General features: G+C 40.3%; 3 protein-coding genes across 3 annotated transcripts; 2 read left to right on the top strand and 1 right to left on the bottom strand.

Moving 5' to 3' along the window:
* Nucleotides 1–16: 16 nt before the first annotated feature.
* On the bottom strand, nt 17–4,543 carry nkiras1 (NFKB inhibitor interacting Ras-like 1). The gene is made up of 4 exons (XM_063900125.1): nt 4,418–4,543; nt 3,078–3,178; nt 2,610–2,851; nt 17–2,455 (listed from the first exon to the last, which is right to left on the bottom strand). The coding sequence occupies exons 2-4, from the start codon at nt 3,169–3,171 to the stop codon at nt 2,213–2,215; spliced, it is 579 nt and encodes a 192-aa protein (XP_063756195.1). The 5' UTR covers nt 3,172–3,178; nt 4,418–4,543; the 3' UTR covers nt 17–2,212.
* Nucleotides 4,544–5,302: 759 nt separating this feature from the next.
* On the top strand, nt 5,303–11,891 carry kdf1b (keratinocyte differentiation factor 1b). The gene is made up of 4 exons (XM_063900106.1): nt 5,303–5,506; nt 7,752–8,626; nt 9,217–9,303; nt 9,880–11,891. Exons 2-4 carry the CDS (start codon nt 7,771–7,773, stop codon nt 9,972–9,974), a joined length of 1,038 nt encoding a protein of 345 aa, XP_063756176.1. The 5' UTR covers nt 5,303–5,506; nt 7,752–7,770; the 3' UTR covers nt 9,975–11,891.
* Nucleotides 11,892–12,363: 472 nt separating this feature from the next.
* On the top strand, nt 12,364–16,973 carry nudc (nudC nuclear distribution protein). The gene is made up of 9 exons (XM_063900067.1): nt 12,364–12,570; nt 13,353–13,430; nt 13,527–13,727; nt 13,812–13,898; nt 13,970–14,083; nt 14,662–14,856; nt 14,936–15,019; nt 15,112–15,230; nt 16,735–16,973. The coding sequence occupies exons 1-9, from the start codon at nt 12,496–12,498 to the stop codon at nt 16,784–16,786; spliced, it is 1,005 nt and encodes a 334-aa protein (XP_063756137.1). The 5' UTR covers nt 12,364–12,495; the 3' UTR covers nt 16,787–16,973.
* The last annotated feature ends 528 nt before the right edge of the window (nt 16,974–17,501 follow it).

Below are 17,501 nucleotides of genomic sequence, written 5' to 3'. Positions count from 1 at the left end.
ACTCCCACACACAGGGTTTAAAACCAAGAGGCTACAATTTATTCAGTGCATCTCATTAGAACGATTCACTACCTCTGTTCTACTAGCAGCACATTATTACTTTAAGGGAACACAAAGAGAAACAGCGCAGATCATCCTTCACATTGATTCATCATTTTTTCAAAAGAACTCGAGGAATGTGGCTCATTAAAGTGACAAAAATAAATTAGTTTAAAAATAAATATTTCCTACTGTTAGACACATTAGCCCTATTGGATTACACAGGCTGGAAAACACAGGAGTGCAACTACATCACAAGTAAGCGCAGCACCATGAGTATTATTGCTGCCAGGCCTTAATATATATATTCATATTAATATGAGATGGACTGGACGAATGCTGCATTCACATCACGTGGGAAATTACAATACACACGAGTAATCTGTCTGAAAAAAAGACAGGTGGAGTGCAGCTTTTGTGAGTTTGGTGCTACAGATTTAAGGAGATACTCATGACGTTTTTTTACTTAATGCACACCGATTACAGATGTGTTGGAAGAGTGACCGGTTGCTGGAATCATCTATACCGGCTGTAAAGAGATTGCAGATTTAGGGACGAGGATTAGGGCAACATGTGCTTTACTCAAAATTGGCTTTTTACTCGTAATTCGGAGATTGAAGTGAGAACTTGTACTTCATTCTGATTTCTCTTTAAGAATGTTGACTTTCCTCAGAATTTTTACTTTTTCTGCATTTTGAAATTTTTTTATTTCACCTCTCGTTCAGAATTTAAAGTTTTTCTCAGAATTTAAAGTTTTCCTCCGATTTTGGAGATGTTTCATTATTTTGACTTTTTTTCAGATTTTTGACTTCTGTGTAAAAAAAGTAAATATTCTGAGATTATCTTTAAGAATCTCTTCTGGTGAGATCTCAATATGTTCCACATGTGGCCCTAATCCTCTTCCGGACGTACAAGTGCAAATGTGAGAAATAGGGGTAACCTTCACAAGAGCAAACATCAGGCTGGGTTAGTTCGATTTAGCAGACAGTAGTTTTGTGGAAATACAGCACACAGCTTAGTGTTAGGTTAGGGCTTGCATTGCATACTGCAATTCCAATGTAAAAAAATAGGTGGAAGCAATTTGGGGTGGTTTAGTGTCAAAGTGATTTTCTGCGGTGGGGCACTTGAACTGGCGAGCTCCGAGTCACTAAATTCCTACGGACTGAGCTCCTGGATTGGAATCTCTTGGGATAAATAACGATCATTTCAGCAACCACTGACTCGTTGAATGGTATGGACAGAACTGTCAGTATATATACAGTTCAGTTGAAATGGTGAGTAAACATAAAGGGTTTTTATAAAAGGTAAATCCATAAGATCTGTGTGTGAGTTGTGTCAAATCTTTGGTGTTAAAGTGCTAAAGAAAGTTTTCCCCCTTCAATGAAAAACAGTGAAGGAGCTACTTCTGTTTGGTTTGCTGTAAACAAAGAAATGCATCCTCACTGGATTAGTAAACACAGCTCAATACAGGATTTACTGTTCTGCTGTTGCTCAGAGTGATTAGTCTGTGTAGAAATACAGTTTTATCAATGGAGTCTGGAGGCTTTGAAGAGGAGAGATATCGGCTACAGTTCCTCATCATAAGAGCCGACTGCCAGCAAAGTAAAGGATGATAATATTCTATATACAGCGTAAACTTCACCTAATGATGGGGGTTTTATGCGTCTTAAATATGTACATACTGTAGCTTAGCTTCCTTCTGGTACTCCTGTCTGTTTCTACAACCTGGAGGTAATACACTGACTATGGAAAGCATCTCACATCGTTCATACATACTTGGGTTCGAGATCACTCTTCTGATCTATTCCTCAGTAGGAAAGAAAATTAGCATTCCTCTTCAAATGTTGGACTTTTCCTCGTACAATTATGTAGTATATAGCTATCTGAATGTGTCAAATGTACACAGAAGCTTATAAGTACTGTGCATGTTGTCGTGCTGCTTATAGAGTGGTGTAGGGATGTCCTATTTTGTAGGTTGACCCTGAAGGCAGCATCTCCCTGATCCAATCGGATTTCTGATTATTGCAGAAAATAATCTCTGTGGCAGACAAACCTTCAGCTAGTGTTTCCCACATACCTTATCTCAGACTAACAACCCAAAACACATTCGAAAGAACAATTAAAGAGGGGACAGGAAGTGGTGAAATGCTGACTCGTTCCAGGGTTTCAGCGCTCAGATGTCGTTGGAGGGCGTTCCTTTGCTCTTGCGTCCGGGCAGAGGGAAGGCGGACTTGCTCTGCGGCTGCGTGAGGCGGCTGGTCAGCTGCGTAAACGGCTCGATGAGGGAGTTGCGTTCGGTGACGCTCACTTCCCACAGCTTCACCTTCTCGCCTCGAGCCCACTGCTGCGCCGCCTCCGGCTCCACCTGACGGCGCTCCCGCAGGTCCGTCTTATTCCCGAGAACGATGACCGTCACCTGAGAACACACGCACCAAATACAGATTTTAAACGATGCACGTCACTGTAGCGAGAGATTATGTCCCAATAATGCATTTCAGGATTTAAGAATTCAAAGGCTCTATTGTCATATGTACAAAAACTACCAATAAAAAATGTAGTAGAAGCCCCACCTCTTTCTTATCTCTGGACTTGTCTATCTCCTTCTTCAGGACGTCCACCTTCTTGAAGGACTCCACGCTGTCCACGCTGTAGACGAGCACGAAGCCGTCCGCCACAGAGTAGTAGTGTTTGGGGAGATCCTGTCCGTCGTGCAGACCCTTGGTGTCGTAAAGCCTCAGCTGCTCCTTCACCCCGCGGTCCGTTTCCACCGAGGCCACGTACACATCCTCCTGCGTCTCACTGGACTCAGAGCCTGCAGGATAAACACAACACACACTCAGGAAGGAGAGTTTATGGAGGTGGAATGGTCCCTCTAACCTTTACCACGAACAAATCAATGAAATTTGTTAACAGATTTCTTTTTATATTTGCAAAAACTTTGAGTTCACACATTTTTCTGCATTTGTGGAGGCCACAAATTGTACCTGCATGTATAATGTTGAGTTTTGTCTCATTATTAACATTCATGCATTACTGACCTACAGAGTGGTTTCCGTACAGCAGCTGCTCCAGTATGGCAGTCTTTCCCACCGCCGCCTGTCCACACACCACCACTTTACAGCCTTTTCCCATGTCGAGCCTGCAGTGGGAACACAAACCCAGCGTTTATGGTCTCATATGTGTGTAAGACATTACAACATTACAGCTACACTCAAACACAAATTGAGTTCTTAGCTACTTTGCAGGTATGGATTTATAGTACAGAATATAAATCAACCAATAAATAATTATGTATATGCAGAGGTACGAGAAGTACTCTCATCTTGTACTTGAGTAAAGTAGAAGTACTCAGATCTTGTACTTGAGTAAAGTAGAAGTACTCAGATCTTGTACTTGAGTAAAGTAGAAGTACTCAGATCTTGTACTTGAGTAAAGTAGAAGTACTCAGATCTTGTACTTGAGTAAAGTAGAAGTACTCAGATCTTGTACTTGAGTAAAGTAGAAGTACTCAGATCTTGTACTTGAGTAAAGTAGAAGTACTCAGGTCTTGTACTTGAGTAAAGTAGAAGTACTCAGGTCTTGTACTTGAGTAAAAGTAGAAGTACTCAGATCTTGTACTTGAGTAAAGTAGAAGTACTCAGGTCTTGTACTTGAGTAAAGTAGAAGTACTCAGGTCATGTACTTGAGTAAAGTAGAAGTACTCAGATCCTTGTACTTGAGTAAAGTAGAAGTACTCAGATCTTGTACTTGAGTAAAGTAGAAGTACTCAGATCCTGTACTTGAGTAAAGTAGAAGTACTCAGGTCTTGTACTGAGTAAAGTAGAAGTACTCAGGTCTTGTACTTGAGTAAAGTAGAAGTACCAGAGTGTAGGAATACTCTGTCACAGTGAAAGTATTCTAAATGTTCCTCCAGTGAAAGTAGAAAGTACTCTCCTCTAAATGTACTTAAAGTAGTGACAGTAAAAGTAGTCATTGTCTGATTGGTCCATTTCAGAATAATATCTCTGATATGTTTTATAATGATTGATCATTAAAGTGTTCTCAGAGCTGGTAAAGGTGCAGCTAGTTTGAATGGCTTTGTATACTGCAGGGTAGCTGCTGGATTTACTGCAGGTGAACTAAAGTACATTAAAATCATACAGTACTGGAGTAGATCTACTTTAGTTACTTTACACCTCTGATAATAACCTGCATTTTATCCTAAGCATTTGCTCGCTTTGACAGTTTTGTTGTTGTTTAGTCTAGCTAACGTTAGCTAACAGGCTACACGGAGCAACTCATTCTGCGCCATGTACACATACTTATAACACTCATAATACATTAATGGTACCAAAACACTCTTCGTGAGTTACTGGTTATTTCAGTTAGAGTTACTTACTTAAATCAGCAGGTTTACGAGCTGTCAATCAAGTTTTTAATGTCAGACACATCCATTCTGCTCTGCTAGCATTTATTGTGTCACTGCGCATGCGTGAAGTAGCTTCTTGGTTTGGGTTGTTTTTTTTAGAATCCAGACGTTGCAGTAGCGCCCACTACTGGACAAATGATAAACTACTACTGATCCGAAACTGGGAATTTCTTGTCTTTCAGCCAGGAGAAGCAGTGTGTTCTGACATTCAATTATTTAAAAGGTGAAAGTACAGACATAATAAAATCCCAAAATGAACAGCAAATATCAAATACAAACACTTGAAAAGACATGTATCAAAATGATACGCAATATAAAATATGCTGGATAAATTAAAATGATCTATAAAGAAAATGAACAAAAATATAGATTTATACTCCAGAGCACAGACATGTATTCATCATTTATATAAATGACAGATGTAAGGTGGCTGTTTTTTTCGAATTGTTCGTGGGTATGGAGACCTTTTTGTTAAGTACAAAATCTGAGTGTGGGTTCAATCCCAGCCATGCAGTGCTTGTTACGTTTGAGAGTATCTGATGTCACAGCTAGAGTTGAGAAGAGCTTCAAACCTGCTTGAAATTCGCGGGCCCACGCATGTAAAACCAATGCTTTAAGAACAGGTCTACAAAATTAGCTATACGGCAGCACTATTTCCTGTATTTCTTTGGGAAAACAGCTAAAATACAACACTTCAGAGAGATCCTCTTGAGTTCCGCTGTGGAGCTGCAGTGACTGAACAGCATCACTGGTTATCACTATTGCTAATACGTAAAATACATAATTCCAAGGTAAAAAATCAGTGTCAATTTATTGCGCGTTTTATTTTGGAAGTTAAAACCGGAAGTCCCGCCCCTTTTGTAGCTACCTGGTGCTTTTCCTGCACCTTGACGCTCAGGTACGGATTCTGTCGAAAACTTTCCCGAAATTGTGACATTTTTATGAGCGGATTTAATACATGGGACTTTCATAATGGATTAGGAACAGAACATTTTAATGTAAGGTCCCAAGGACAACTTTAAACATCGGAAGTGAGTTGCTGGACGCACCGTGTAAAATGTAAGTGAGTCCTCTAATGGAGGAAAGAGCCATGACAAGTCGCCATGAAAGTGAAAATAAGTTGTATACACTTAATTGCTTATGCCTTAATTTGTTTCAAATGGTAACATGTAGTAAATATCAGTATGTGAGATGGAAAAACTGCGAAACACTATTTTACTTCCTTCTCTTTACCCATTACCTTATCGCTTATACATTTACACGTAAGGCAACACCAGACCCTATTTGTAAATAAGTCAATATAATGCTTATCCTGTCTACAAATCAGATGTATAACTTGTAAAAGATAAGTGAAAATACTTTTAGCTTCAATAAGATGTTTTTATTGATTCGGCTTTCATGCAACCTACAAGCAGGTGCATGTTTGGCTCATTCTCATGAAACAAATGGTTTTTACATTGATTTTCTGCAATAGCGGCTGTAATCATGCAAGCTAGATGGGTTAAATACCAAGATTTCTATACTGGAATTGGTGTTCTGATTCATCATCAACATATAAACAAGAGGAGGGGATGGTTTTGCGATTTTGTGGGAGAATGTCATTTAAAAAATCATTTGAAACAACATTTCTATATTTATTTATTAGTTGCAGTGAAGCGTTTCGCATTATAGAAATCCCCATGACATCACGCAGTGTGTATTGTGTATTGTCCTTGCCTGTTTGTTTTGCACATCCTTCCAGAGAACCTGTTGGGTTACTTCACCCTCCACCTGAGGATAGTAGTTTCACATTTGTTTAGAGCAGAGATGCCCTCAGGTGGCTTCAAGTGATTTGAGTTTCTGCGGCTTTGATAACGTCTTTATTTGCACACAGTGAAGCCAGGTTATGAAAAAGTAAACACGATTTAATGTGCTCTATATTAGATTGTGATTGTTTTGCTTGTTTCAGAAGGAAGTTTCGAATGGTCCCAATGCCTTTCTGCTTCTTCCTGCACTGGATATCATTTCTTATCTTTGTTGGTTTAAAACTGTGCAGACAAACCTCAACCATAACTTTTTTTACTTGAGGAGAAAAACGGAAGCAAGAAGGGAACAATCCCAACATCATTAAGTCTTAATAAGTCTCTAAAATCTAAGAATAAATTACCACAAGAAGTAGAGGAGTCCACTCAGTAGTCAACAATCCAACTAAACACAAATCAATTTTAAGTTAGCAGAATAATTGAAGTTTTAAGTTACAGTTAAACCCTCAAGTGACCAGCTGTAAACACTACAGATGTGTGAATTAGTGATTGAGAGGGAAAAACCTGAGTGGGATCCAGGCTTGGAATTTTGTCATTTTAGGGGCAAAGCCATTTGGCCTTTTGTGTCACAAATTTCTTTAGGGCATAAAGGCCATTTAGGGAAACATTAGGATTTGGAGCTTACAAATAAACAACTTCACTTTCTGATAATAAAAACACACAGGGAAACAAATCACTTTTTTACTACACTGCGCATTGAATCGTTATTCAGTCAATGTGTGCGGCAAAAAATAAATCACAAGTGGATCAAAGCGCTCACAGCCCCACTGAAACGTCATCTCATAAGTCAGAGCTGATTGACTGTAAGTGTGTGTGTGTGAAAAGTGTAGTTATGAAGAGGAGACGAGAGGGCTTAGAGTCAGTGACGAGTGTCTGTGTTTTCCTACAGTTTGATGTTTTGTTTACAGTCACGGTTGTTGTTAAGTTTTGCTTTGTGACAACCCCTCTTTGCTCCATCTATTAAGGTACAAGAAACCTATATATATATATAGGTTATTCGTGCCCCAGAGGGTGAGGAGAAGGGAGATTCCTAGAGAGAGAGAGAGACAGGGGAATGCTACGAGAGAGCTAACGGTGTGTGTGTGTGCGAGTGATAATTAACATACTTCTTTGTTGTTTTGGCGTGGTTACGGACGACAGTAACCTGTCTCAGAAGTGAATAAACTCACAGACAGAGAGAGATACGAGGCCTCCTCATATTCTTACAATGATGATTGAATGATGCGAAGTATGACATGTGAGGTGCGTGTTACCAATCCAAGCTACAAGGACTAATGCGGTCCAGAGCCCAGACCACCGCTCTGGTGCTTTTTTTCACGGCGGCAATTTCATGGCCGTCATTGCCGCCATGAAATTCCTACCCTGGTGGGATCTGGTTAAACAAAGAGCAACTCGAGAACACTATAGAGCTGTAAGTTCTCTTAGGTATATTTCCCAGCCCTAGCTTACTGATGCGATGGTTTACCCTTCATTTGACCTCATTTTCTCTACTGCTCGTGCAGATCTTGGAGGCAGTCAGTCATGTCCACCGGCAGCAGCCAGAAGTCGTCCTACGAGGAGCGCTGCGTGGACCCGGTGGAAGAACGTCTCCCGATCCCGGAGCCCAGGACGCTGCAGAAAGCTCACCTGAAAGACGCTAACGGGAAAGAGTCGGAGACCATCGGCTTCATCCCCGGTTCGGCCGAGCCTGCAACTGCAACGCAAACCTGCAACCCCTGCGCCCCGCCGAGCAGCTGCAGGGACTTTGTGTGCAGCCTCCTCACCTGTGGACTGTACCGAGTCTGTCAGCGGTCCATCTTAGCCCCGTGCATCGGGCCCAACGAGAGCTCCCCGGATGAACCAGAGAAGGTGAGCCTTCGATCTTTAAATGCAGGAGGAAACAGAGAAGAGGACAGCGGGGACTGGCTTGGAGACGTCCTTATCGCTGGAGTAAAAGTCAACACTTCAAGAGAGTATCTAGATGAAGACAGATCTCCGTCCTACGTGCCTTCAACCGTAGGTCACACACATGCGTCCCTGCACGAGTCCATGAGGTTTGACGACTGGGAGGACAGCGAGGAGAACGTGGACTCTCTGATCACCAAGAAGCTGCTGGAGCTGTACTCGGAGTACCAGATCGAGGAGTTGGCCCGGTGCACCACGGACTCTGTGTTCCTGAGGAAGAGCAAGGCCATCAACCAGTTGATCAACTCACTTGCGGAGGAGCACAAGATGGGCGAGCAGGAGGCCGAGTGCAGGCTAGTGCGCGGCATCATCCGCATCAGCACCAGAAAGAGCTCCAAGAGGAGGCCGAACGTCTCCCGCGTGGAGAGGACGCTGTCAGACAGCGGCAACGAGACCATGAGGGAGAGCGACTCGTTTTCCTTCAGCAACAACAGTGAGTTTGAACTTGTTAACTCCTCTGAACACCATCTGAAAGAGTACCTGAAACAGTTCCTGCTTTAACCCGGAGCTGCAGAGGTTGCGTTTATGTAAAGGCTGCTATCAGAGTCTGAACTGGACGAAGAATTTTTTTTTATCCCGGGGGGAAATCGGGTTTTTGACATTTGCTCCAGTTTAGAATAAAACTTTTTTTTAAAAATTTAATTAGTTACAGTAAAAAATTGCAATGGAAAAATTATTCAAAATGATATGAATATAAACATAAGAATTTAAAGTAAAAATGTGCACTAAAGCATATAAATCAAATAAGTATATAATGAATCTAAATAATTAAATAAATAAATACACAAAACAAAGATAACATGAAATGAAATAGAATACAAATATTCAAATAAACACAAGTTAACTTTGCCTATTGTACTAGAATACACAACATGCAATAATACAGAGGTGTTTTACCCAGAGTGACTCCATAGAAACAACTATTAATAGTAGTTTTAAAAAACAGGAGAAAGAGAAAGGATTTAATGTTTATAGTCAGTTTTTGGGGGAAACAATCACTCACTTTTACTCTGCTTCCTTAAGATGACTACAAATCAAATCCAAACATCCAGATATCAGAGCTGACTTCCTCTGACAAGTGTGCCAGAGAGATGTGGAGGACCAACGGAGGTGAGAGATCTGCCCTTTTTTTATAATACTGCATACCTCCTACTCCTGTTATCTTATGATAAGGGGATGTAGTTTTGGTTGTGTGTGTCGTTCACTTATTCCCCCGTTGTGTGGTTAGTGGCTGTGAGCAATTTGAGTGTTATGTTTTGCACAACTTGGCTGGTATAACAGGGGAAGTCCGCCGTGCATGTGCCGTAAGTGGTTTGACTTCCTCATAAATTCAGTTCCAACTTTAAACATCTGCTTTAATTCCTGAAGCTACAATAAATCAGATTATTGACGACATAATAATACATTTTCAGCAGTTAAATCAACTCATTAGATCATTTCTGTTACACTTGCATCCTTTTTAATGCCTTTTATCTTATAAGTGTTTAATGATTTATGGTCGGAATGCACTGTGAATAGGGAAGGAAGTGATCGATATGCTTCAGAATAAGATTCAAGATTCAAGAAGCTTTATTTATCCCGAGGGAAATTGAGGTGCAACAGTTCAATACAAAGAAGGAAGGAGAAATATACACTCAATATAACTAAACTTAAAATATAACCTTCTTTTTCTGTCTTTTTATACAGGTCGCACCTCCAGTTCTCCCACAGCCTACTCCCCCTCTCACACAGAGACTAACTCCTCAGGTGTGCCTCTCATTCGCACCTCTGTGAGAACATGAGTCTGCAGATTTTAAGCTTGAATTATTATTGGTCCTGCCGTTGTCCACAAGGTCACGTTACGGGACGCTGAAAGGTGACACTTCCTGCACAGGAGAGACTTTCTGAGCACAGCTTTCTGCAGGAAAAAAGAAAATGTGAAAACACTTCTCATTGTGTGAAGGACGTCCGTGAACTCAGGGTAGTGTGTAGATATTTATGCTTGGAAATACAATGTTTGAAGGATTGCCTGATAGAGCAGGCAGATATCACCAGCAGCTCCTTACTGTGTCACCCTGCCATCGTCCTTGAAGGAGTGAAACCTGACTCGTTTCGACTCGCTCTCTTCTTTTGTTCTGCAAAGACGCATTTCATCATCTTCTACACGTCCTATATTTGATTTTTAAACTGTGTGACTTTTAAACTGTATTCAATGCTCTTAATTCAGTGGTTATGCGTGACATATTTACAGTCAGTGATTCTAGATGAATGATCCTAATTTATGCTTTGATAGTTTTGCCATATTTCATATTGATGTGGCTACAGTGTGAAACAATGAAGTAGTTATGTTTGTTTAGGAATGAAAAGCAGTTTTGTAAATGGCTCAAATCCTTTTATTGTAAAAGTTTTGTTGTGAAATACACTAAAAATAATAATGACAACTGTAAAGATTTCTGGGAATTTGTATATATGCATTCTTGCAAGAGCTAATTGTACACCGAAGTACAGAAACCAAAGAAGTTGTAATTTTTCAGTGCGTTATGAATCAAACCATGTCTTGGATACAATTTGCTTTGGTGTAATTGCAATATACAGACCAAACCGGGTTCCTAAATAACTTCAACATGATGTATTTTTGTAAAAATGTGGAGGTCTGTCTGCATGACGACATGCAACAACTTTTAAAATGCGGTTTGCTTTCGATCGGAGCTAAATGCTAACCCTTTAGCCGAACCATTAGCATAGTCAGTCAGTAGGGACTTGGACTGGGAACTGTAGGGTTGGACTGCTACTTGGAGAGGTCCCAATTCACTTCCTGGGCCGTGCCGTGGTGCCCTTGAGTGAGGCACTGAACACTGTACAATAGCTGCCCACTGCTCTTAATGCTGGGATGGGATATATTACATTTGCTTTTAGCACTAATCATTGTTTTCCCCTGAGGAAGACGGGGTGAAAGCTACAGAAAAAGTTAGTGTCAAGACTTGTCCTCTTCTGTGATGTTTATGATGTCCAAACAATGTTTTCGAAAATCAGTTTGATGCATTATTGATGGCCGTCCTGTCTGTGACTCGTATCATAAAAAAGGTCCTTTAATCAGGTGTTAACTGCAGCTAGACTTCAGGTTTCATTGTGAACAATAACTCTAACTTATTATTGACATTATCCTGGGCTGACTCATGAAGTGAAGGTCTGTGTTGCTTGCAGTGTTTGCTCCTGGGTGCTGATGGGAATTTGGCCAGCTGACTCAGTGGAATTTATCAGTGCTTGTTATCAGCATTAGCTTATGGACCCTATTATAATGTGGCAGGTAATACTCGTCTACCGTACTCTCCAGATTCTCTCAGTATCTATCCGCTTGTCTAAGCATGAAGACTAAACTACTTATGTGACAGATATAGTTTGGATAACTTAACAACATAGCAGGAATTTGACTGCAGCATCAGTGTCGTTTTATTGAAATGATGTGAAACTGGTTGCTCTGGTTTTGATCAAGAGACATAGATGCTATGTCAAAGTGATTAATGTGTCATAAAAACAGTCCAATAATTGTTGGATTCATACTTTGCGTGATGTTTGCATTCGAATATTCAGAAGGTTTTGCTGTAATTGCTTGTGCTTGCGCAAAGATTTCATGTTTTCTGCAGATGTGTTGTGCCTGTGTTGCCAGAAACCTATCTTTTAACTGTAAAGACAATAAAGTGAATGAAGTGAAAGTAAAATGCGATTTTGTTGAGTGATTTTTGTAAGATATCGACACAAGAAGGAGAAAATATGCAGCTTTTGTTATAGGTACTTTTAAAAAATGAAATACTTTCATGTAGAATTGTTGCCAAAAAACAATATATTTAGCTTTTATTTTGTTGTACACTTCTGAAAAATAACTCTTCTGAAAAATATTATTTACAATAATGAGATTTTTTTAAAGACTTTTTTAAAATATTAAAAGTATTAATTAATTTATTCTTATATTTTTTCTCAACGTTGTGGCCATAAACTCACTCAGCAAACGCAAAATGATAAAGCACTACTTGTATTGCTTTTTAAAATAACAAAAGTTAAAAATCCTTTTTTTTTTACTTTTTTTGGTGTCATCTAGAATATTCTTCCTGGGCACTTTCCTCTCCAACCAACACTCTAATTTCATTGGATATTTCAGCTGCCAATCAAATTCTCTCCTTCCAATTGGTCAAATCGCACGTAGGCGGGGCTTGTTTCCAGGAAGTGTGTAACGTGACTACGGGCCTCACATTGTCGTTCAAATCTACTTTTTGCGTGTCATTCTCGCATCTAACGTTTGATTTAACCGGTTTTAAATCCACCAACATGGGAGACGATGAGGACAAGTTTGACGGCATGTTGCTTACCCTGGCGCAACAACAGGAAGGAGGAATACAGGAGGTAAGTTAGCGTGTTGGTAACATGTGGAAGCTAACATGCTAATATAGAAGCTAATGCAGTTAGCCTGGATGCTAACCTCGCCTGTAAGCGTTTCTTATGAGGAGAAAGCAACTTTCTTACAGGTTTAAGCTGATATTATTATCATTATCAATAGCTGAGCATATGGAAACTTTACTTTTTTAAATCAAGGGGATGGCATGTTACATTTTGCATACAAGAACCAAGCAAATTAGCACAATACTTCTGTTAAATGTCGTTTAAAAGCGTTTATTATGAGGAAAAACAACTATTTCACAAGGTTATGCTAAAATTGCGATGGTGATCAATAGCTGAACACACCATTAACTTACTTTTCAATAAATAGAAGGTTATGGTAAACGTTGCATACAAGAAACTAATAAATAAGCACCACCTTTCAGTTTAATCTCGTTTACCATCTTGTTAAAACTAGTTATTTTAGGGTTGATATTCTTTGAAGATGAGTTTAATGTTGGATAAATATACATTATACAGCTCAACATTATTATGCAGCATTGAGAAGCTTGGCCCTGTGTGTGTGGTGTCAGATCTTCTGGAACAATCTGACTTGTCTTTGTACACACGTGTCTAATAATTAAAATAAAGGTAGTATTATATAATATTATAAATATTTGGCTAAGACAGTTTTGGATTCATATTTTCTATTGCATGGTGTGCTACGCCTCATTTAATTTAAGGATTAAAGTACATGGTAGAAATGAGTGTGAATATATTTTTGACCTCGTCTTCCTTTCTCTCAACAGCTAGTAAACACATTTTTCAGTTTCCTGCGCCGCAAAACAGACTTCTTCACCGGTGCTGAACCAGGTGCTGCAGAGAAGGTGAGAAATGCACCTGCACCAGCACAAAATCAGACGTTTTAGACCATGCAATTCAGAAGTATACCTCATTTTATACCTCATTTCTTTCTTTTTCAGCTTGTCAGAGATGTTGTCGTCCACCACAACAAGCTAGCGATGAAGTCCCAAAAAGAAAAGCAGATGAAACTGGAGAAGGAAAAGAAAGCGAAAGCTGAAAGAGCAGCAAAGTTAGAGGAGGAGAAGAAAAAGAAAGAGGTTCCAAGGATTCAGGAGCTGACCGACGAAGAAGCAGAGAAACTTCAGTCTGAACTCGACAAGGTGAATCCCAAAGCCTTGATGCTCCTGTCAGATGCAAATCCTTGTCAATGGTCTATTAAACATATTTCTTGATTTGTATTTTAGAAAAAGAAAGAAGAGGAGAAAAAGAAGGTGGAAACATCAACGAAGGCCGAACCAGAAAAGGAGGACAAAGTAGAGAAAGAGAAGGGGGTGAGTGGACGGATCCACAGAGAATAAAGTGTTTGTTTATAAGCCTCCGCTGACATTTTGACTTCCCTCAGACTGAGTCCGACGGAGAGGAGGATGAGAAGGACAAAGATAAAATGAAGCCCAACGCAGGAAACGGAGCCGACCTGCCCAACTACAAGTGGACACAATCCCTGTCTGAAGTAGACGTGAGTGTCTGTTGACTGCTTCGGCGTCACCAACTGGTTTCCCCAGTTCTCTTCCAGTAACCATTACCAATATCAAGCCAATATTTCTTCATTATGCACTTAAAGCATCTACTTCCGCCTATTAAGGATAAGAAATAAATATTAAATCGAAAGTCAACACTGTTCCTTAAGCAAATACAGCCGACTTAATATAAGTAATTGTGTCAATCAATCCCACTTCCATAGTTGGTTTAAGAGATATAAAGTTTACTCAACAATTGCATTGATGTCCGACACCTTTGATAGAGGATGCAAAGAAATCCCCTTAGTTTTGGGTAGTAAAACAATATTTATTCGTTCATTAAGAGTAAAAGGACCGTGTATATATACAAAATATGCTTCTGTTGTTGCAAGGCTTCATTCAGGGTTATAACAAATGTACCCTAACATCTCAGTTTGCATGTGTACAGATTCCCGTAGCTATGGATCTGGATCTGTATTAACCCCCTCTCTTTCTGTAGTCCTCCTGCAGGAAACCCTTGTGTGCAGCATGCTATCTATAAAAGTTTTAAAAGCTATATGCATCTATCTTCCTGCAGCTCGTCGTGCCTTTTGACGTGAAGTTCCGCATCAAGGGGAGAGACGTGGTGGTGGACATCCAGCGACGCACCATCAAGGTGGGGCTGAAGGGACACCCGCCCGTCCTGGAGGGCCAGCTGTGCAACGACGTGAAGGTGGAGGAAAGCAACTGGCTCCTGGACGACGGAAAGGTTGTCACGGTGCACTTAGAAAAGGTTGGTGTGGGTCAGGGTAAATTAAAACCATCGGTCCGTCTCAAGAGCTGTCAAACCTGATTATGTGCTTTGATTTCAGATCAATAAGATGGAGTGGTGGAGCAAGATTGTGACCACAGATCCAGAAATCAACACCAAGAAAGTGTCTCCAGAGAACTCAAAGGTAAATGATTTGAAGCCGAAGTGTTTCAGGTGTGTTTTCCCTGATTTCATCTGTAGTTAAGACTCATCTGTGTGTGTTTTCCTGCTGATCAGCTGTCCGATCTGGACGGAGAGACGCGTGGTATGGTGGAGAAGATGATGTACGACCAGAGGCAGAAATCCATGGGCCTGCCGACATCTGAAGAGCAGAAGAAACAAGACATTCTCAAAAAGTGAGTTTATACAAATACACCCGTTCCTCTTAGCTATCACCTGACCTCTGTGGGGTTGTACTGGCTCACCGTCCAAAGAAGAACGCAGTTTGACAGAAGCTTTATGACGTGTAAAGGTTTTATATGAAGAGCGCATTTAAAAGCTGCCTTTCTTCAGTTTTGCTCTGGTGTTTGCACAGATTAAATATTACTCCATTAATGTTTCTGAGCAGTGCTTTAATCTGCCATAATAATAATGAAGATGTTGTTGCTAGGTAGGCTTCCTCGATTCTGAGGTGTTTAGATCTGGACTGCGTTAACTCACTGATGCTTGACTGAAATGTAATGAGGGATCAGCTGAAATATGACAGATGTTTGTGAAGGGCGCTCTCTTATCATGCTGTCGGTAAAAAACCTCCTCAGTGCGTCTCCTCTGAGAGCAGCAGTTATTTTGAGCTCCACTTCCTGTTTAAGCTCGTTAAATCGGCCTCCAAAGAATCCCGTTTGGTTTTATTAGAGTTAAACAATGAGCCGTAGTCAGGAAGGTTTTTTATCATCCAACGTGTTGTCTGATGGAGGCTAAAAAAATAACTCTTTGGCCACAGGGAGGCGCTCGAGGGGGAACATGTGAGGAGAATTTAAAGGTGCCATAGAATGGAAAACTGTATTCACCTCGGCACAGTTGAATAAGGAGGGTTTGGTGTGTTGAGCTGACATACCGTGAACCTCAAACACCATTGTTTCCTCCTTCACGTGCAAATCATGAATATGAATATCACAGCGGGAAAACGGGGGAATTACAACAACCCCTTTGTGTGACGTAACACACGGTAGTCCAGCCCAAACATTTGCGTACACCAGCTGCTGGAAACACTAACGCTAACACTCACCACTCCGTAACGTTGCTCTCCAATCTCCGACCAACTGGCTGTTCTTCAGATTCCTCGGTTTCCTCCTCCGATAAAGACTCACACAGGTAAGGTTGGATGCCAATAACCCTCACAGTTTCGCGAACTTCACTTACTTCTGTGGGCTCTGAGGCAGCCATGGATTGCTCCTTGTAAACCAGCCAATCAGAACAGAGCTCGTCATCATTATGTAAATGAGCCCCCACATGAGGCAATTCAGCTTGTTCCATTCTAGGACCAAATCATAGGGTTGTAAATGGGTCTGTAAAACTGCATCTGGACATTTTTTGGATCAACCAAAGTTATATACCTTATTTGTAGACATCAGAGAACAATGTAAATACCAGATAGATGCTTTCTGTGGCACCTTTAAATAATGCAGCCGTTCTTTAACCCAAAGATCAGAGACTTCTGATTAATTCTGAGCAATTAATCAGATATTATTTATCATTATTAATAAATTGTTCTATAAAAATATATTTTATTTTATTATTGAAGCGCTAATGTGGATCCTGGTCAAATAAATGATACTGTATTAAAAGCCGTTTTAAAGGGAATTTAGAAACTTCAAGATGTATTTTTGCTGATTTCTGACCCTCTACTCTCCGTCCCTGCAGGTTCATGTCTCAGCACCCGGAGATGGACTTCTCTAAAGCCAAGTTCAGTTGAGACTCTCAGAGAGTGACGTCTCCAAGCATCCGATCGGAGCATCAGGCTCTGCTTACAGGACAGATTTATGTTGACTAACGTGTCTCTCATGCGTTTAAGTGCAGAGCTTCGTGTGTTTCTGTTTGCATGTCGTCTCAATATTTAAAGATGTGTATGGATTTTTTAAATAAACAAACATAAAGTGTAATGAGTGATTCTTTGTTTCGCTGCACAATATTGTAGATATAACGTCTCAAAATTATTGCAAGCAGAACATTTTAAATCCTGTTTGTTTTTTCTGGCAATGAATTTAGAAGGTTGTAATCCTAAAAGGTTAAAGGACCAAACATTTTTATATCCCTGCTTTTTTACGATCACATCCAATGGGTGATGCGTTTCTAAACATGTTAGAGGTGCGATTATTGTGTGTCAAAGAAATGTTAAGACAAGGTGAAATGCAGCATTGAGTGGATGGAGAGGTGATTAGTGTTGAGCCACCAGGGAGCAGTGTTTCCCTTTTGAAGAGGGGCTTTAGAGTGCTAAAGGGAGTTAATCCTGTAGGGTTTTTATGTGCAATGACCAGAAAACTGATTAAATACATCTATTTATCCAAGTTCTAAACTGAGCAAACTCTAAACTAGAGTCAATGTAGGAGTACAACTTCTTAAAACTAAAATGATGAAAAGGATTTACCAAGAAACATTAACTTGGAGCACAGGCCCAAAGTGTTCTGCTT

The sequence above is a fragment of the Eleginops maclovinus genome, chromosome 13 (assembly GCF_036324505.1).
Source record: "Eleginops maclovinus isolate JMC-PN-2008 ecotype Puerto Natales chromosome 13, JC_Emac_rtc_rv5, whole genome shotgun sequence".
NCBI lineage: Eukaryota > Metazoa > Chordata > Actinopteri > Perciformes > Eleginopidae > Eleginops > Eleginops maclovinus.
Note: the sequence above shows the minus strand (reverse complement) of the source record. Positions and strands in the feature narration are given on the sequence as shown.